The sequence below is a fragment of the Manduca sexta genome, chromosome 9, assembly GCF_014839805.1.
Source record: "Manduca sexta isolate Smith_Timp_Sample1 chromosome 9, JHU_Msex_v1.0, whole genome shotgun sequence".
NCBI lineage: Eukaryota > Metazoa > Arthropoda > Insecta > Lepidoptera > Sphingidae > Manduca > Manduca sexta.
The window spans coordinates 6,274,253-6,290,065 of NC_051123.1; the positions used below are offsets into that span (position 1 = coordinate 6,274,253).

Here is a 15,813-nt window from a genome sequence, read left to right on the forward strand (position 1 = left end):
TTACACGCATTCCTCTATCGAGTGCCCATTACGTAAACACAAGACGTTGCTGTGTTATTAATTAAATAGCATTGGATAAATCATAACCTATCGTTTTGTGTTAATGCGATCCTTGTAATCGAGCTATGAAATAGAATAATGCCACCTTTCAGAAGGAAAAAGGCTGCCAAATCCTTCCCGGTTAAAGTGTGCACATTAGATGCGGAGTTGGAGTTCAACCTTGAGGTAAAAAATCGTATTTTTTCGAGTATATAAGTACATATTGTTTTGTTTACGGTGCGCGGTATTCGATGTAACAACGGGCCCATTGTGAGTCATGAACCCTGTGGAACAACTTAACGCTCCTAATTTGATGTTCATAATGTAATAGTACTCATTTAGCGAGTGTATTATTTATATGGACCGTGAATCAAGTAAACATAGAGGCAAATCTGTCATGTTTTATTAGAGTACTTGTTTGTTTTAGCGTAAAACATTGTGTTGTATATACATTAGCTATATTTCTAATTATATTGTGAACTTGAAATTCTAATCGAAAATATAATTAATTAATTAATAAATAATACAATGAATAAGGATACAATGCATATTTTCTTTTCATTAATTTTAGCACTCATAATATAAGTAGGTAGAACACTGCAGTAATGTCCACAAAATATGTATGTATGCCAATGATGTGTAATTGAATTACAATTCATTTAAAATTTGCATAGATTGCATTCTGCATGTTATTAGTTCATTTATTTTGTTTTTTTTTTTTTATTAAATGTATATAGTTTAATTTATATTATAGTATTATAGATATATGATATTGATCACAGGAACATGCAGATCATTTTGACAGGTCCCCTTGGAAATCTTTAGGAGAGGCTTATGCTCAGCAGTGGACCTCATTCAACTGATATTGATAATGATTATGGAACTACATGATTTATTATTTAAGCTCAGCTATTAGAAGTAAGTTACATAAGATAAAGATGAATCATAACAACAATTCTAATGCCAAGTTAAGATAGGCAAGTTCTTACAGCTATATATTGTGAAAAAACTTCCCACTGTATTCACACTAATGGTAATATTTCAATAATTCTATATGCAAACTTGCCATATTTGGTAGCATGTCTGTATATAAAGCATCAGCATAAAAATGCATATTTCCCAAAGTTGTCATTAATATAATTGTTAGGAAAACAAACCTGACATTAAAATTATATATACTTGTTAATAAATATAATTTATATAAACTAATATAAAACAAGTACCAACCCCATGATAACACAGGCAGTCATCCAGAAACAATATTGTGACTCGATATGATAAGTATGCAAATATATCCAATTATAAGTTTGTTGATATCAGTGTCCGTTTGTGGCTCTATCTCAGTGCTGCAACTGCAATTGGTATCTATTTGTATTTACAATGTATGAATGTAACCATGTATTTTGATTGTTATACATTTTGTATAAATCATGTTGCACAATAAAATTTCTTACTATAGGTGCTGCGTCTTTTTCATAATGTTATTATAGTATGTAATATTGATTACTTTAACTAATAAGTAGCTATATACATAGATCTCATTCTAATATTATACTAGGTGAGGCCACATAGTTGCGCTGCCAACTGTAACAAAATTTGGAAACTGTGTTTATAATGTCTAGTTGTCAAATGAAGAGTGTGATCGCCCTAGGATCTTTTAACCTTAGTGATCAAATGACAGTTGCTTGTTTCCATACTTGCACTCTAGAGCACACATTCTCTACCTGTATCATATGGGCTTGAAAGAAGACTTGATTATCGTGGTTTGTGGCAGAACATAAATTCATTGATCTTCAAAGAGTTGTAAAGCATAATTAAATTTTTTAGTTTTAATTATGTTAATAAGAAGTAATGATAATTAACTGAATGATTTTATATTATTAGGATTAGCATTTAGCTGAAGTGCTGTTAGTAAAAGTTTGTTTAGTTTTAATGAAATTCAGCAGGGCTCTGTATAACTTCTCTAGAGCTATAAAAAGTAACACAACTCTAAGTAAATTTTTTATAGCAGAAAAGGAAAATCATTTTTTATGAATGCAGCTTAAACTACATCAAAAGTCGTTTCCCAGTTTAAAATTAGAATACTTATTACCATGGACACTTTGCCAGAGTAAAAAACAGCTTATGTTTATCTTTTACCTTCTGATTTTCTAGATATCAAATTTAATATCTACTATTTCTGCATTTACTTCTGACAAACATTCAAACTGAAATGTACATAACACTCATTCAGAGTATAGTAGAAGGATTTAATTAATTTGTACACTCAAAAGTTTATCAGACATACCAAACATTTTTAAGTTGAATTAACACATGACGTGAAATTAGTATATACATGAATATTTTAAGTAAATTGGTATTAAATTATACATATTGTCCACAGTGGCGAGCTACTGGCCGCGACCTATTCGACCTTGTATGCAGAACTATTGGTTTGCGGGAAACATGGTTCTTTGGTTTGCAATTCGAAGACACAAAACATTTTATAAGTTGGCTGAAGTTGGATAAGAGAGGTCATTAAATGTATTGTAATGTATTTATAATTCATTTTCATACTTTTTAAGAATCAACATGCTCTCAAATTTGAATCCCTGTGTGTATATTTAATATAGCTGGTGATCAACTATTATGTCTCTACTAAATTAAATCAATTTTAAATATCCAAATTTGTACAAATATATTTTTTCTTACTACTAACCCGAAATACTGTTAAAACAAAAGCAACATACCACCATAATTATTCAATAACGTTAAACTTAATGTTATTCAATGTAAATTTCAGTACAAGACCAATGTGTATCTCAAATGCCCGGTACACCCTTCATGTTGCTATGCAAGCTGTATCCAGAGGATGTGGCAGAGGAGCTGATCCAGGAGGTGACGCAGCACCTGCTGTTTCTGCAAGTGAAGCAGGCAATCCTCAGCATGGACATCTACTGCCCACCTGAAGCATCAGTGCTCTTAGCAAGTTATGCGGTGCAGGCTAAGGTAGCTATATATTAATTACTATTTATTATGTACTTCAAGCTATTAGTAAAAAAAATCATAATCGCTTTTGTAGTTCCTAAGATTAGCGCATTCGAACAAACTCTTTAGCTTTATGTATGAGTATACATTAGTTTACGTGCTTCCACCATATATCTCTAACTTGGCTGACATGTAAAATCCATCCCTCTGCAGCCCATAATAATAATTACGACGGCGGGATATTGTCGTTTTTGTATTATGTTTAAATCGCCCTCCTGTAAACTTATGTTTTTGCACTTGTTGTATGCGTAGGACTCGCCGATGATATTGAATTTTGTCTACAAGTTAAATTTTTTAACACGCCTACAGTACGGCGACTACGACGAGAGCGCGTACAAGCCGGGAATGCTGGCCAGCGAGGACCTGCTCCCGCAACGTGTCATCGATCAGTACCAGATGACGCCTGAGATGTGGGAGGACCGCATTAAGATTTGGTATGGTATACCTACAATATAAGTTCATATGGGTTGTTTGTTAGGTTATATCGGATCGAACATAATAAAAAAAAAAACAATGTATATAACGAGCGTGATGTGTAATTTCAGCAGCGTTTTCCAATTACAAGTTCTAGGGTTGTGGTGGTTTATAGTCAGTGAGGATTAGCTTTTTCTGTTGAATTGTGTAAAAAGTGTTTTGTTATCTTATATCTGTATATGAGATTAGCATGTCTAAACAAACGAAACAACTTTTCAGCTTTATGTAATAGTATAGATTACAATATTCCTTAAGTTAAAATGGAGTACAATGGATTTTATTATGTTTTACAGGTACGCCGACCACAAAGGCATGTCACGGGACGAAGCCGAGATGGAATACCTGAAGATCGCACAGGATTTGGACATGTACGGAGTCAACTACTTTGCCATTAAAGTATGAAGCAAAAGTGAATTTATTTACCAACTCATATTGCCAAGTTACCCTCATCGGTAGCTGGAAGCGTTTTATTATAGCGCCATCTAGCGGAGCATTTTTAAACTACTTATACCGACATGTTAATTATTTTTTATATATTTTTTTCTAGAACAAAAAAGATACCGAATTATACCTCGGAGTGACGGCTCTCGGATTAAATATATACGAGAAAGACAACAAACTGACGCCGAAGACGACGTTTCCGTGGTCAGAGATCAAGCACATATCGTTCGACGACAAGAAGTTCGTGATCAAGTTTGTGGACAAGTCCGTTAATAACTTCATATTCTTCTCGCCTAAGGGTATGAACAAATTGGTAAGCGAATTCAGTTGAAACAAAGTGCATGGTTGTTAAATGTGCACTATAAACATAGTGACATCACGCTATTTCTATTTTATTGTATTTAGATAAGGATAGGAGATGTTTAATCTATGATTTACTTAATAAGTGTTTTGTCATTGGTTCACAATTGGTTATAATCTTAAATTATTATTATTATTTAAATCGTAACTTTGCCAAACCATTTTGGTAATAAAAAAAATTATATCCATATTATTGTTGGTCACAAACTAATAGACTGCCGAGTCTTTTTTTAGTTTGGTTGGTATATAATCTCAAGCTCATTTAATATATCTTTCTTTCGCGGTGTAATTTTCAGATACTCGACCTGTGTATAGGAAACCATGATTTATACATGAGGAGACGGAAACCAGACACAATGGAAGTGCAGCAAATGAAGGCACAAGCCAAAGAAGAGAAACAGGTTAGAAACCACTTTCCTAGGGTTTTGAATTAGAATTTTAAACAATTTAACAGTTTTGCTGTTGCTCTTCACATAGTTAACTAGAATGACGGGTTGGAAAATTATTGGGATTTTCAAATATCTCGTTTACCATACGAACAATAAAATCAAACAAACACATCACGCATTTATCCTCGAAGAGGTATGCAGTGGCGCCACCAGGGCACCAATTTTTCGCCAAGTGTGTTTCGTAATCCTTCCATCCATAATGTTATGGAAGGCGAGCCTATCGCGATATTGCGCACACAGTGGTAATTAATAAACCGTTTGATACTATAATTTTAAACAGTAGAAATATCATACACTACCTTGAATTACAAAGTATTGTTTGGTATTCCACTGCGCTCGTCATCCTGACATCTTTAAGATGTTAAGTCTTATTATGTCCCGTAGTTACACTGGCTACAATGTCCTTCAAACCGGAACACAACAGTAACTACTCATTGGTGTTTGGCGGCAGAAATAGACATTACAGTGGTGCCTACCCAGGCGGACTCTCACAAATGAGAGACCTACCACCAGTATATATAGCATAAATAAATACCTGACAATCTGCCCCCAGCGTCGTCAGATCGAGCGCAACAAGTTGTCCCGCGAGAAGCAGCTGCGCGAGGCGGCCGAGCGCGAGCGCGCCGCCATGGAGCAGCGCCTGCTGCAGTACCAGGAGGAGATCCGCCTCGCCAACGACGCGCTCGTGAGCACTTACACTACCGCTCGTCACCACGTCGCGCGTACCCACTGACACACAATTCATCACTACTACAGTCCCTCACTACCCCATTTCATCACTACCAAAATTCATCACTACCACAATTCATCACTACCACAATTCCTCACTACCCCATTTCATCACTACCAAAATTCATCACTACCACAATTTATCACTACCACAATTCCTCACTACCCCATTTCATCGCTACCAAAATTCATCACTACCACAATTTATCACTACCACAATTCCTCACTACCCCATTTCATCACTACTATTCATCACTACCACAATTTATCACTACCACAATTCCTCACTACCCCATTTCATCGCTACCAAAATTCATCACTACCACAATTCATCACTACCACAATTCCTCACTACCCCATTTCATCGCTACCAAAATTCATCACTACCACAATTTATCACTACCACAATTCCTCACTACCCCATTTCATCACTACTATTCATCACTACCACAATTCATTAGAAGTTTCTGCGTTTGCTTCTAAAAAATATCCGAACTTTTACACAAACATTTGCATGATATTTTTTAGATACAATGTATAAAACCGTGCTTATAAATTTTTCTTTGTCCGTTTGCAGCGTCGTTCAGAAGAGACGGCGGAACTCCTCGCGGAGAAAGGTCGTGTGGCGGAGGAGGAGGCTTCCCTACTCGCACAGAAGGCGGCTGATGCGGAGAGAGAGAACGCACGGCTGAGGCTATCCGCTATCAAGACTGAGGAGGAGAAGGTATGTTTGTTTATAGATTGTTCCAATTATTTCGTTCTGACATTGTTCCATCAAGCTATATATAAAACTGTGTGTAGCGCTTGTATATCAAAGCCCGCATATATGTTTGTGCAAGGCAATACACATTATTTTCATTGAAAAGAATTCGAATTTTGTAGTCGTTTTCCAAATCTCAACCATGCACTTCTATTATTCCTATACGGCAAAGAAAATCTACACAATTTTCATTTTTCCAGGTGCACTTAGAGCGTAAGACTCGTGAAGCCGAGTACCTCACGGCGCGGTTGGTGGAGGAATCCGAGAAGCGAGCAGCCGAGGCAGAGCGGCTGAAGGCGGAGCTCGTCGCCGCCAAGGTCGCAGAGAAACAGGCCAAGGAGAAACTACTCAACTTCCTCAGCAGGACATCAACTGGGTCACTGCCTCCTGTGAGTATCACAAATAGATGTGTTTCTATGTAGCATTTTTATTGGTAATAAAAAAGGTAGTACATAAAATATACAGTTATCGAGGTACGACTCGATAGTCGTATGTATCGATAGTATTGGGACACTTGAAATCGAATTGCTTTCAAATAATTAATTTTATAAACGTGTTATATTATGTAGTTTGAATCAACAAGGCAGTCAAGAAACTATAATATAATAATGATTCTTGTCTAGTCGTCGGCGGTGTCGTCGAGTCCGTTCCCGTCGACGTGCTCGCTGCCGGCGGAGCTGGGCGTGGAGGGCGCGGAAGGCGAGCTGCGCCACGACCTGCGCCACGAGCTGCGACACGAACCGCTCAACGGCACCGCGCCCGAGCCCGAGCTCAACTCCTACCAGCTCGTGCCCGACGATTCCGACCCGCACATACACAGGCTCTCTCTGGAGATCGAGAAGGAGAGGTCAGTTGGAACTCTTAAACTAACCTTTTTGTTTTGTATTTAGCAGATAATTTAACAGGGTTCGGACAATTGAAAAAAGATATATCAGTTACAAAAACAATTAGTAAATATATTATTAGGTAATTTTTGTATGTCCGAATCTTGGTTACATCATCATGAGTCATTCAACAACAAAAAGTTGAAAGGTTTAATCTCAGGCCCCAGTGGTATAATATTTCTTTGTTTAGGGTGGAGTACCTGGCCAAGTCGAAGCACCTGCAGCAACAGCTGGACGAGTTGAGGTGCGAGTTCACGTCGCTGCGCGTGGACGCGGGCGCGGGCGCGGGCGCGGCGGCCGGCGTGGGCAGCGGCGCCACGCTGCAGCGCCTCGAGCGCCTGCACCGCGCGCAGCACTCCGCCGGCGACAACAAGTACTCCACGCTGCGGAGACTCAAGCAGGGCTCTACGCACACTCGCGTCGCCTTCTACGAGGAACTCTGACCGCACACACACATGCGCTGTTGCCTTGTGCAGATCAGCTGAATGGTCGATATCGATAACTCACACAAAAATGTGCGCTCGCTACTGCGTCGTGCCGATATCGATACTTATGCGCATGCGCTGCTATCACGTGTCAATCAACGAGTCGGATCTGTTTAATGAACTAATCCGATAAGTGTCGTCTCTTGTCGATCTAAATATAGCCATGACAATGTAAGGACACTACAGCTATCCCCATCACCAGTTATCATGTCGTTAATAGCGATGTATGGAAAAATTATTCAGAACAAATTACCTAGTTTATGACAAGTAATATGTTCTTGAATTTGACAAAGTTACAGATAAATATCAAAATAAAAACTTGTCTGGCCTTACAAGGTCGATTACTTCGCGGCTCTTTAATTTTCAATAGAGAAGACAACTTATGAAAATATTTTGTTTGCAATAAATTATATCAATTTTTTGTATTTTTAAAAAGGCATGCTATATCTTTGGGTTAGCTCATTAAAAACAACCGCACTGAGGCCTCGGTAAGTTTTGAATTCTATCTAAAACATTTTAGGTTTTTTAATCACACCATTGTGTTCTTTTTGAAAATTTTAAAAACACGTACTAGGATGTAAGTGAAAATTTGTTCAAGCGATCTGAGGGACAAACACAGAATGCGCACATGTTACTGAAATTTCTATATCTGAGATGTTCTGCCGAATAATTTAAAACAATCGTGATCAGTACTTTTTAAAGATACTGCGGAACGTAAAGTAGGTAAATACTGACATTATTTTCACCGTTTAATAATCGATCTCTTCTTTTTTACCTTGGTATGGCCAACTGTTTAAACTAGAACAGACTAATACAAGTAATGGCGACAATCGAGATTCGTTCTTTGTCTCAACTGATTTTGAAAACTAACTCATTGAAACGATATTATGATGGATTCTCACCTTATATCATGTATGGTGATTGCCAGCCTGTCGCTCGGTATATTATATATGTTTTGACTCTAAGACTTTTCACATCTTTCCACACAACTGTTAAGATCTACACTATCTAAGTTATACCTACCTGATTTATAAATGACTGCAATTTTCCAAATTGTGTGAAAACAAAAGATAAAACAGAATTTTAGACTATACAAAGTTAAAGGCTGTTGGAATTGTAAGGCCTCCACCAAAGTCAACACGCGGTGGCTAGTGCAAGTGCAGGCGCCGTGGAAGGTGCGTCTATATCATTGATTCTCAAAGTAGTCCAGGTGGACACTCAGGAGTCCACGGGAGACTTGAAGGGTGTCTACGTTCGTGTGGCCGAAAAATGGGGGTACACAAGTTGTAACTAGTTGTAATTTACCTGGTTTGATATTAAAGTACTAAAATGTTAGTTCGATTTCATCTATCAATGTAGGCTGATAATATTGATACGGGTCGTAAGAGCCACGGTGACCCCAACATAATCCTCCGCGATGGCTGGGCGGTAGCAGTAATGCATTTTCTCTGCGAAACTTAAAAGAAGGTCCACCGGAGCCAGAAAAATTTTGAAAGGGGTTTATGAGTAAAAAATGTTTGGGAATCTTTGGTCTATATGGTCATAGTGAGACGTATGCTGTAGCGACTAGGCGACCATTGGTCGCGTTCGCTAATTGGGCCTGTAAGAGTGACTGCATCATCGTTTAAAAATGATGCACGCATCTCTCTTCTTGCCGACGCGCTAAGCCGAACCTCAAAGTTGTCGTTCTGAGCATTAGAGCTCTCGCTTTTCCATGACAGCCAAATTCTGAAATCACAATCGTATGAACCGAAATGTTGGTTTCATAAGTTTCAGATGTCTCGCCTGTGGGTGCCGCCGCACTAGCAGTTTGATGGCAGTCTTATTATTCAACTTCTTTTCCTATTCATGAGATGTTTTTAAAATGTTCCTAGTGTAAAGCATCGTGCCTTATATTAATTAGTTATCCAAAATATAAGTTAAACGATCCATAGAAAATCAGGTCAATTTGTAATATCGAAAACATAAAGTATTCGTTACTAAAAATTATTAAATATATCACATTAATCATAATTTTATTAACTACACATTTATTTATGCAAATTGCGTAGATTTACGCCCGTATTCATAAACGTTATTTATCTAATGACAGAGCATTGCTGTGATAACAAATCTCAGTGTTGACGGCATATCAGCCTTCGCAATGCGTAGACATAGGGCCGTTGTGATTGGCTAATATTGAGATACAACTTTAATCTAGTTAGCTGTCAGATAAACAAAGCTGAACTATAATGATTTCTTATGTTTACGCGAATGTTAGACATTGAAATAAAACTAAAAACTGAACTAACAGCAAGCTGTCAGATAAACAAAGCTGAACTAACAGCAAGCATTCAGATAAACAAAGCTGAACTAACAGCAAGCTGTCAGATAGACAAAGCTGAACAAACAGCAAGCTGTCAGATAGACAAAGCTGAACAAATAGCAAGCTGTCAGATAGACAAAGCTGAGAAACAGATTTGTTATCATGTTATCTTAGATAAATAACGTTTATAAATACGGGCGTTATATTTTATAATAATATTTATGTGGATATGAAAACATAACACGAAAACTTAAAAAGATATATTGGTTATTTTATATTTTATACAGAAGTCTGTAATGAAGAGGTCTTTAAAGTTATGTCTAGGTAAACATAACTTTAAAATGTCTTAACTATGAGAATATGTGGGTCAAATGCTTTCAAGATTTTATTTTTGTAATCGTTACAACGAAGGTCGTTTTCAATAAAGTATCTCAATTTTATTCATCGATCCGATAAACAAATTAATATAAGTCAATTGTAAGCATGTCAAAAAATACTTTATTCTGATTGGTCAATTCTCGCAATGGATCGAAAATGATTGGGATGGATGATTAAAAGCGGCGGTAGCCAACATTATTGTTGATCTCTTGAAACATTGGATCATAATATAATTTAAGTGTGAAATTCCGTCTGTGTTCTTTTGTCTTGACAAATACATCTAAAATTAAACGTCAACTAATTAGGTAGACTAATTTTAAACTTGATTGGCGCTGGAGTGAAGAGAGACACCGAGTAAAGAGGGACATCCTTTTTTGAGGGCTTAGGCATAAAGTTGTTATCCAAAATGAAAATTATATTTTTATAATTTACTTTTTTATAAATCTTATTGAATTATTTTTAAGTAAATAATTAAATTGGTTCCGATGGATGCTTTTATAACAGCAGCATTAGCTAATTTAATAGTAGAACCAGAAAAGTCTGCACAAATCGATGGCTCCTAAGTAAAGTATCGTATCTGGAAAAATTGCGAGATTCACATTTTAGCGTTTCGTTACCTAGGTACTGTTTACTACCAAACCTAATTAAATCAAAAGTTAATAAACGAAAAAACACTTCATTAACAATCATTTACTAACTTTTTTTAATGTGTTTCGGCAGTAAATTTTATCTACATAACGAAACGTTAAAAAAGTAAATATCGCTATTTTTGCAGCTACGTCAGTTTACTTAGGAGCCATCGAAATATAAAGAACTACGTTATTTGTGCTTTTTGCCATTGTCGACATAATTGAAACCATTTGCATTGTGACAAATATAGCGTGCCATTATCTTGTGAAAAAATATAAAACGACGCTATTACCAATTTTAAGGTTATATATTACACAGACGTTAGATTTGTGAACATATCATGGGACGGGCTCTCAATACGTAATTGCGTGTCTATTAAGCGATTTTTTGTGTTCAAACTGAAGGTGATTTATTTTCTTACGTTGTTCCCTTAGGCTACTTTAATATTATCAACAGTACATGTCCCTCGACTAAGAAGCACTTATGTAACATAATGTTATATATTTAAGTATTTTTTGTAGGTAGTATCTTCTAATTACCTACACAGGCGTCTGTAAACCCACTCAGATCGCATATTTAATCACCATTGATGATATTAATTACCACTGATATTCTTATGCGAATATACTAAAAAAATCAAGTAAATATATTCCACTTGTACCCTACAATAAGGGTTCGATACGAACCGAGCTAGTCGAGGTCCCGAAGAGCTATAATTCAAAACCTTAGCAAATCGATTCTTTCATATATTCTAGCTCAATGCTACATATAAAACACTATTGCGTTAAACAATACAAGATCTGCGTAGGTGAATTTTTCTATTTGTACGCATAGTTAACTATTTTTTTCTTGTTGTTTTTTGTATGGACTGAGGTACTGACACCACACATATAGGCCACTTTTACATTAGCGCAACCGGAGCGTGTTTCAAGTTATATTCGACACGAATGTACGAACGATTAAGATTTATGTGGCGGCTGCAGAGTTCATTTTGGTTCCTATATTTTAATATTTTGTTTATAGTGTCGAGCGCATATTGCATATAATGTATATGTTTTTGTAAGAAAATTAGCAAAATGTTGTATATTATAATGAAATTCGATTAAAATTTGCTGTTAATGAATAGTTTATACAGAACATTATTATGGAAAAGCGGCGTTTAGAAGAACAATAAATACGATTGTATACGTCAACATCGTAACTTGAGCATAATTTGTTAAATTCGGTGTCGTTGGTATGTACCTCGATGTTCCAGTAACTACCCGACCATTCTGTAACGTACCTTTATTTTATTAGTTTTACGCATATTTATGTCAGCTTTTAGATAGTCTTAATTAATATTCTCCGATTATGCGAATTGGATCGTATTTTACCCCCATGAGTCCAGATTCTGCATTAATAGAGAAAGAAGTCGCAAAATATTTTTATTACAATTATGGAGTAATAATACAGACATGGATTTTAAACTGGTATTTTTATATAAATAATTCCGATCCGTTTTAATCCGACATGAGCCATATCTCCCGTGACACTAGTCTAAATCCGTGTCTGACTTTTTCAGCTTTAAGACTTGTGCACTATTAGAATCTTGGCTAAGGTAAAATAATGGTGCTTAGTGTTATATGTACGGCTATAGCCAAATAATTCTGATATAGCAATAAAGTTGAATATCACATAATATCGTGAAGTGTACAATGTCTTTAAAACGTAGGTAAAAAAAGGTAAATAGTTGATGCTATAAGCAGGGAAAGTGTTATTATTTGGAATAATGTAAAAATGTTGTAGTTCCAAAAATATTAAAACTCTTTTAACATACTTTTTATATAGTTGTATGTAGTTATCGGTTTTATTATAACTTGCTTAATAGGGGTCAAGACCCCCACAATTCTCAAAAACACATTAGTACGTTTTTATTGCCAATATTTTGAAATTGGTAGTAATATTTTGCTTGCTTTTAGCATTCAACCTTAGATATAGTGGACAATAATTATTCACTGGTTAACAATCATATTTTTCTCTAAAATTTTATAATTAGGTGCACCAGCCGTAAAAACTAATTCTAAGTAAATGCTACATTTTTCAAGTAGCTGTTTTTGCAGACGTACCCTCGCTGACCACAAAAATTAAGTCAACTAAGTATGTATCTAAAATCTAGATTATGTAGGTACTCATCGAGTCGTAACTTAACAAAAGTTAATGCAATGTTTCAAGTTTTAAAACGTTCAAACATAGTAGTTGTTATTGAATAAATGTTGCTACTTTCGAATGCAGCGTATTCGAAATTTGAATAAATACAAAAGAGGAAATATTTTGTTGACCAGTGAAAATAAGTACAGAGCGTGACGCTCAACACTATGTGATAAGTACGAACACGTGTACCGTATGTATGTGCCTTGTAACTTTTATATAAGACGATATATTTTGTAAATATATTCAATATTTATATGAAATTTGTTTTTTTAAGTAATCCTGTCATTGATCTTTTTTAAAGCGAAAAACGGCAAACGTCTCTTGGCATATGAAGGCGCTGTGTGCTTTAGTTACCATTCATACCGAAACGGCAAAGTCACACCACTACACCTGATAGTAAGTGGAGTGGGGTCCAACAGAATGTCGACTGACGAGGGATATCTCCTCGGCAGTCGACACAACTATACCGGCCTGTTGGAACCGGATATACGCGGGCTGATCCCGAAACGCGACACACTTACGGGGGCGACAATGGCGGATAAACTAACTTTACTTTTAATTTTTTTTTATTAACTGTATAGTTCTCGTAAGGATTATGATATCGAAAAAAATACACGTCGAATTCAAAACCTCCTTTTTTGAGCTCGGTTAAAATTGTGTCGACATTTAGCATTTACCCGTCTTAGTTAATGGATTCAAAATTCAAACAAAAAATATATGTTGCTGTCACAATTTTTGGTTATAATTACTAGTATAACTCTGTGACTCTTCTTTTTTATTCGCACAAATAAAAATGTAGTGCTCATATTATGGACAAATAAAATGACACCTGCTTCTGTCTAAATTCAAATCAAGGACTCGACTTGCGTTTTAAAAACAAAAGCATAAGCAATAAAGTCCAAAATCGTGCATATTAATGTATTCAAAGCCTAAAGCTGTTCAAGATGATCCTGTACACCTTAGCGACAGCAGATAGGTCATTAGTATGGTAATATTTAAGTAGGAGGCATCCAAAACAGCCTGATAGATGGCTCTTTTACATGGAAATTTGGAACAATTTATAATTTTGATTATTATAATTTATGATTGCCAGGCAAACGAATCGTCTGTTATTAATAGTCTTATAAGTTATGGGGTTCACTTATATGGTGCTTTGTTTGTTAAAGTACCTATGCAAATTATATTATTATATACCTACTAGTTAACCCGACAGACGTTGTCCCGTTTTAACTATGCAAATTTGCGGCGCGCTTTCTGTCAATCGCTGACAGTTATTTCAAACAATTGACAGTTATAAAAAAAAATATTTTCGTTGAGTTTTCTTAAATTTTCTTTTTTTCCGTGTAATTTTTTGAGTTTTTTCTTTTATAAGAACTTCCTCCTGACAATAACAAACACAACCCAAAAAAAAAAAAAATGAAATCGGTCCAGCCGTTCACGCGTGATGGCGCCACCAAGGGAAATAGGGATTCATTTTTATATATATAGATTTAGTACCTGCTGTGGCTCGTAGTTGGCTTATCTATTGAGTTCATTTCGTCCTATATTTGTTGCTTATTTGTAGCTGTGTAAAATAAAATAAAATCTCAGATAATGGTAGAGCCTTGCTGTGGTCAGATTTTTATGTAGAAAAATCCACCCAATTCGGAGCAGAGGCACAAGGCTTTCCTGTTAAAAAAAACACCATTGAAAAGATTTCCTTTTTTTGTTCCAGAAATCTAATATATTACTTTAGGTCACGGCATACGCACACAGTCAATTCATGAGATCAATGGAGATATTACTCCAAAGTGCGAAGTGATCACTGTCAACATCAAATAGCTGACTTCACCGAACAAGTTCGATTTTCAAAACACCATAAAGTCTGACCAGTAAAGCACCATAAACAATATCTTACGTAATCATATGTGGGTCGAATGAATCACTCTTAAAAAAATACATTAATTCTTCAGAGTTCAGTACATGCCCATAACCACATGTAAAATTTGGTATTTAAAACATATATATTTTCCAATGATGTTCAGGATGTAGGAATAATTAAGAGGCTGTTGTCGGGAGCCATTTTTGGTGCGTTTTATTGTCGTAGATTGTGTTACATTTACACGATTGTAAATCAGACCTTCGTTTCTTAGCTCTTTTATTGGCCCATTATATCGTTTTCATAAATGGTTGGGTAGTAAGATGTAGTGATGTCTTTTTGTTATTAGTTTTCCTTTTGTTAAGTCTATATTCGTCCGTTCATGACGGAATGTCCTACTTGAAGATTTTTACAGATCGCTGTCCGGTTATGTCCTTGTCTATTCATGCAGTATGAAGCTCAAAACTGATGAGAAAATTTATGGATGTTTATCTATAATGTAAAGTGTGTACCAAAAAGTCACCTGCTGCTAAATAATTGCAACTGCCTATCAACATAATGCCAGTAGAGTCGTGGGTGAGTTGCGGAAGGAATGGCGATTTAATGTACTTCCGGCATTTTCACCGACACTTTATGATGGTTTTGTGTGACCCGTGTGGTACCGAGAAGTAAGATGTACTGCCTTGATAGAGCTGATTCATTCGTGCTGTAGACAAAGTGTCTAGGACGTGATTCTATCTTATTATCTAGGTGGCTTCTTAAAATCTCCCTTCTATAAGGATAACGCGTAACATACAAAAAATA

The 15,813-nt window shown here is 35.9% G+C and overlaps 1 protein-coding gene across 1 annotated transcript; it reads left to right on the forward strand.

Annotated features, from left to right (window-relative positions):
• Positions 1-138: 138 nt before the first annotated feature.
• On the forward strand, positions 139-13,411 carry LOC115441348 (merlin). Its single transcript, XM_030166110.2, has 12 exons — positions 139-225; positions 2,423-2,552; positions 2,822-3,027; positions 3,376-3,500; positions 3,834-3,936; positions 4,088-4,294; positions 4,638-4,742; positions 5,344-5,475; positions 6,097-6,243; positions 6,480-6,668; positions 6,903-7,126; positions 7,354-13,411. Exons 1-12 carry the CDS (start codon positions 139-141, stop codon positions 7,604-7,606), a joined length of 1,908 nt encoding a protein of 635 aa, XP_030021970.1. The 3' UTR covers positions 7,607-13,411.
• The last annotated feature ends 2,402 nt before the right edge of the window (positions 13,412-15,813 follow it).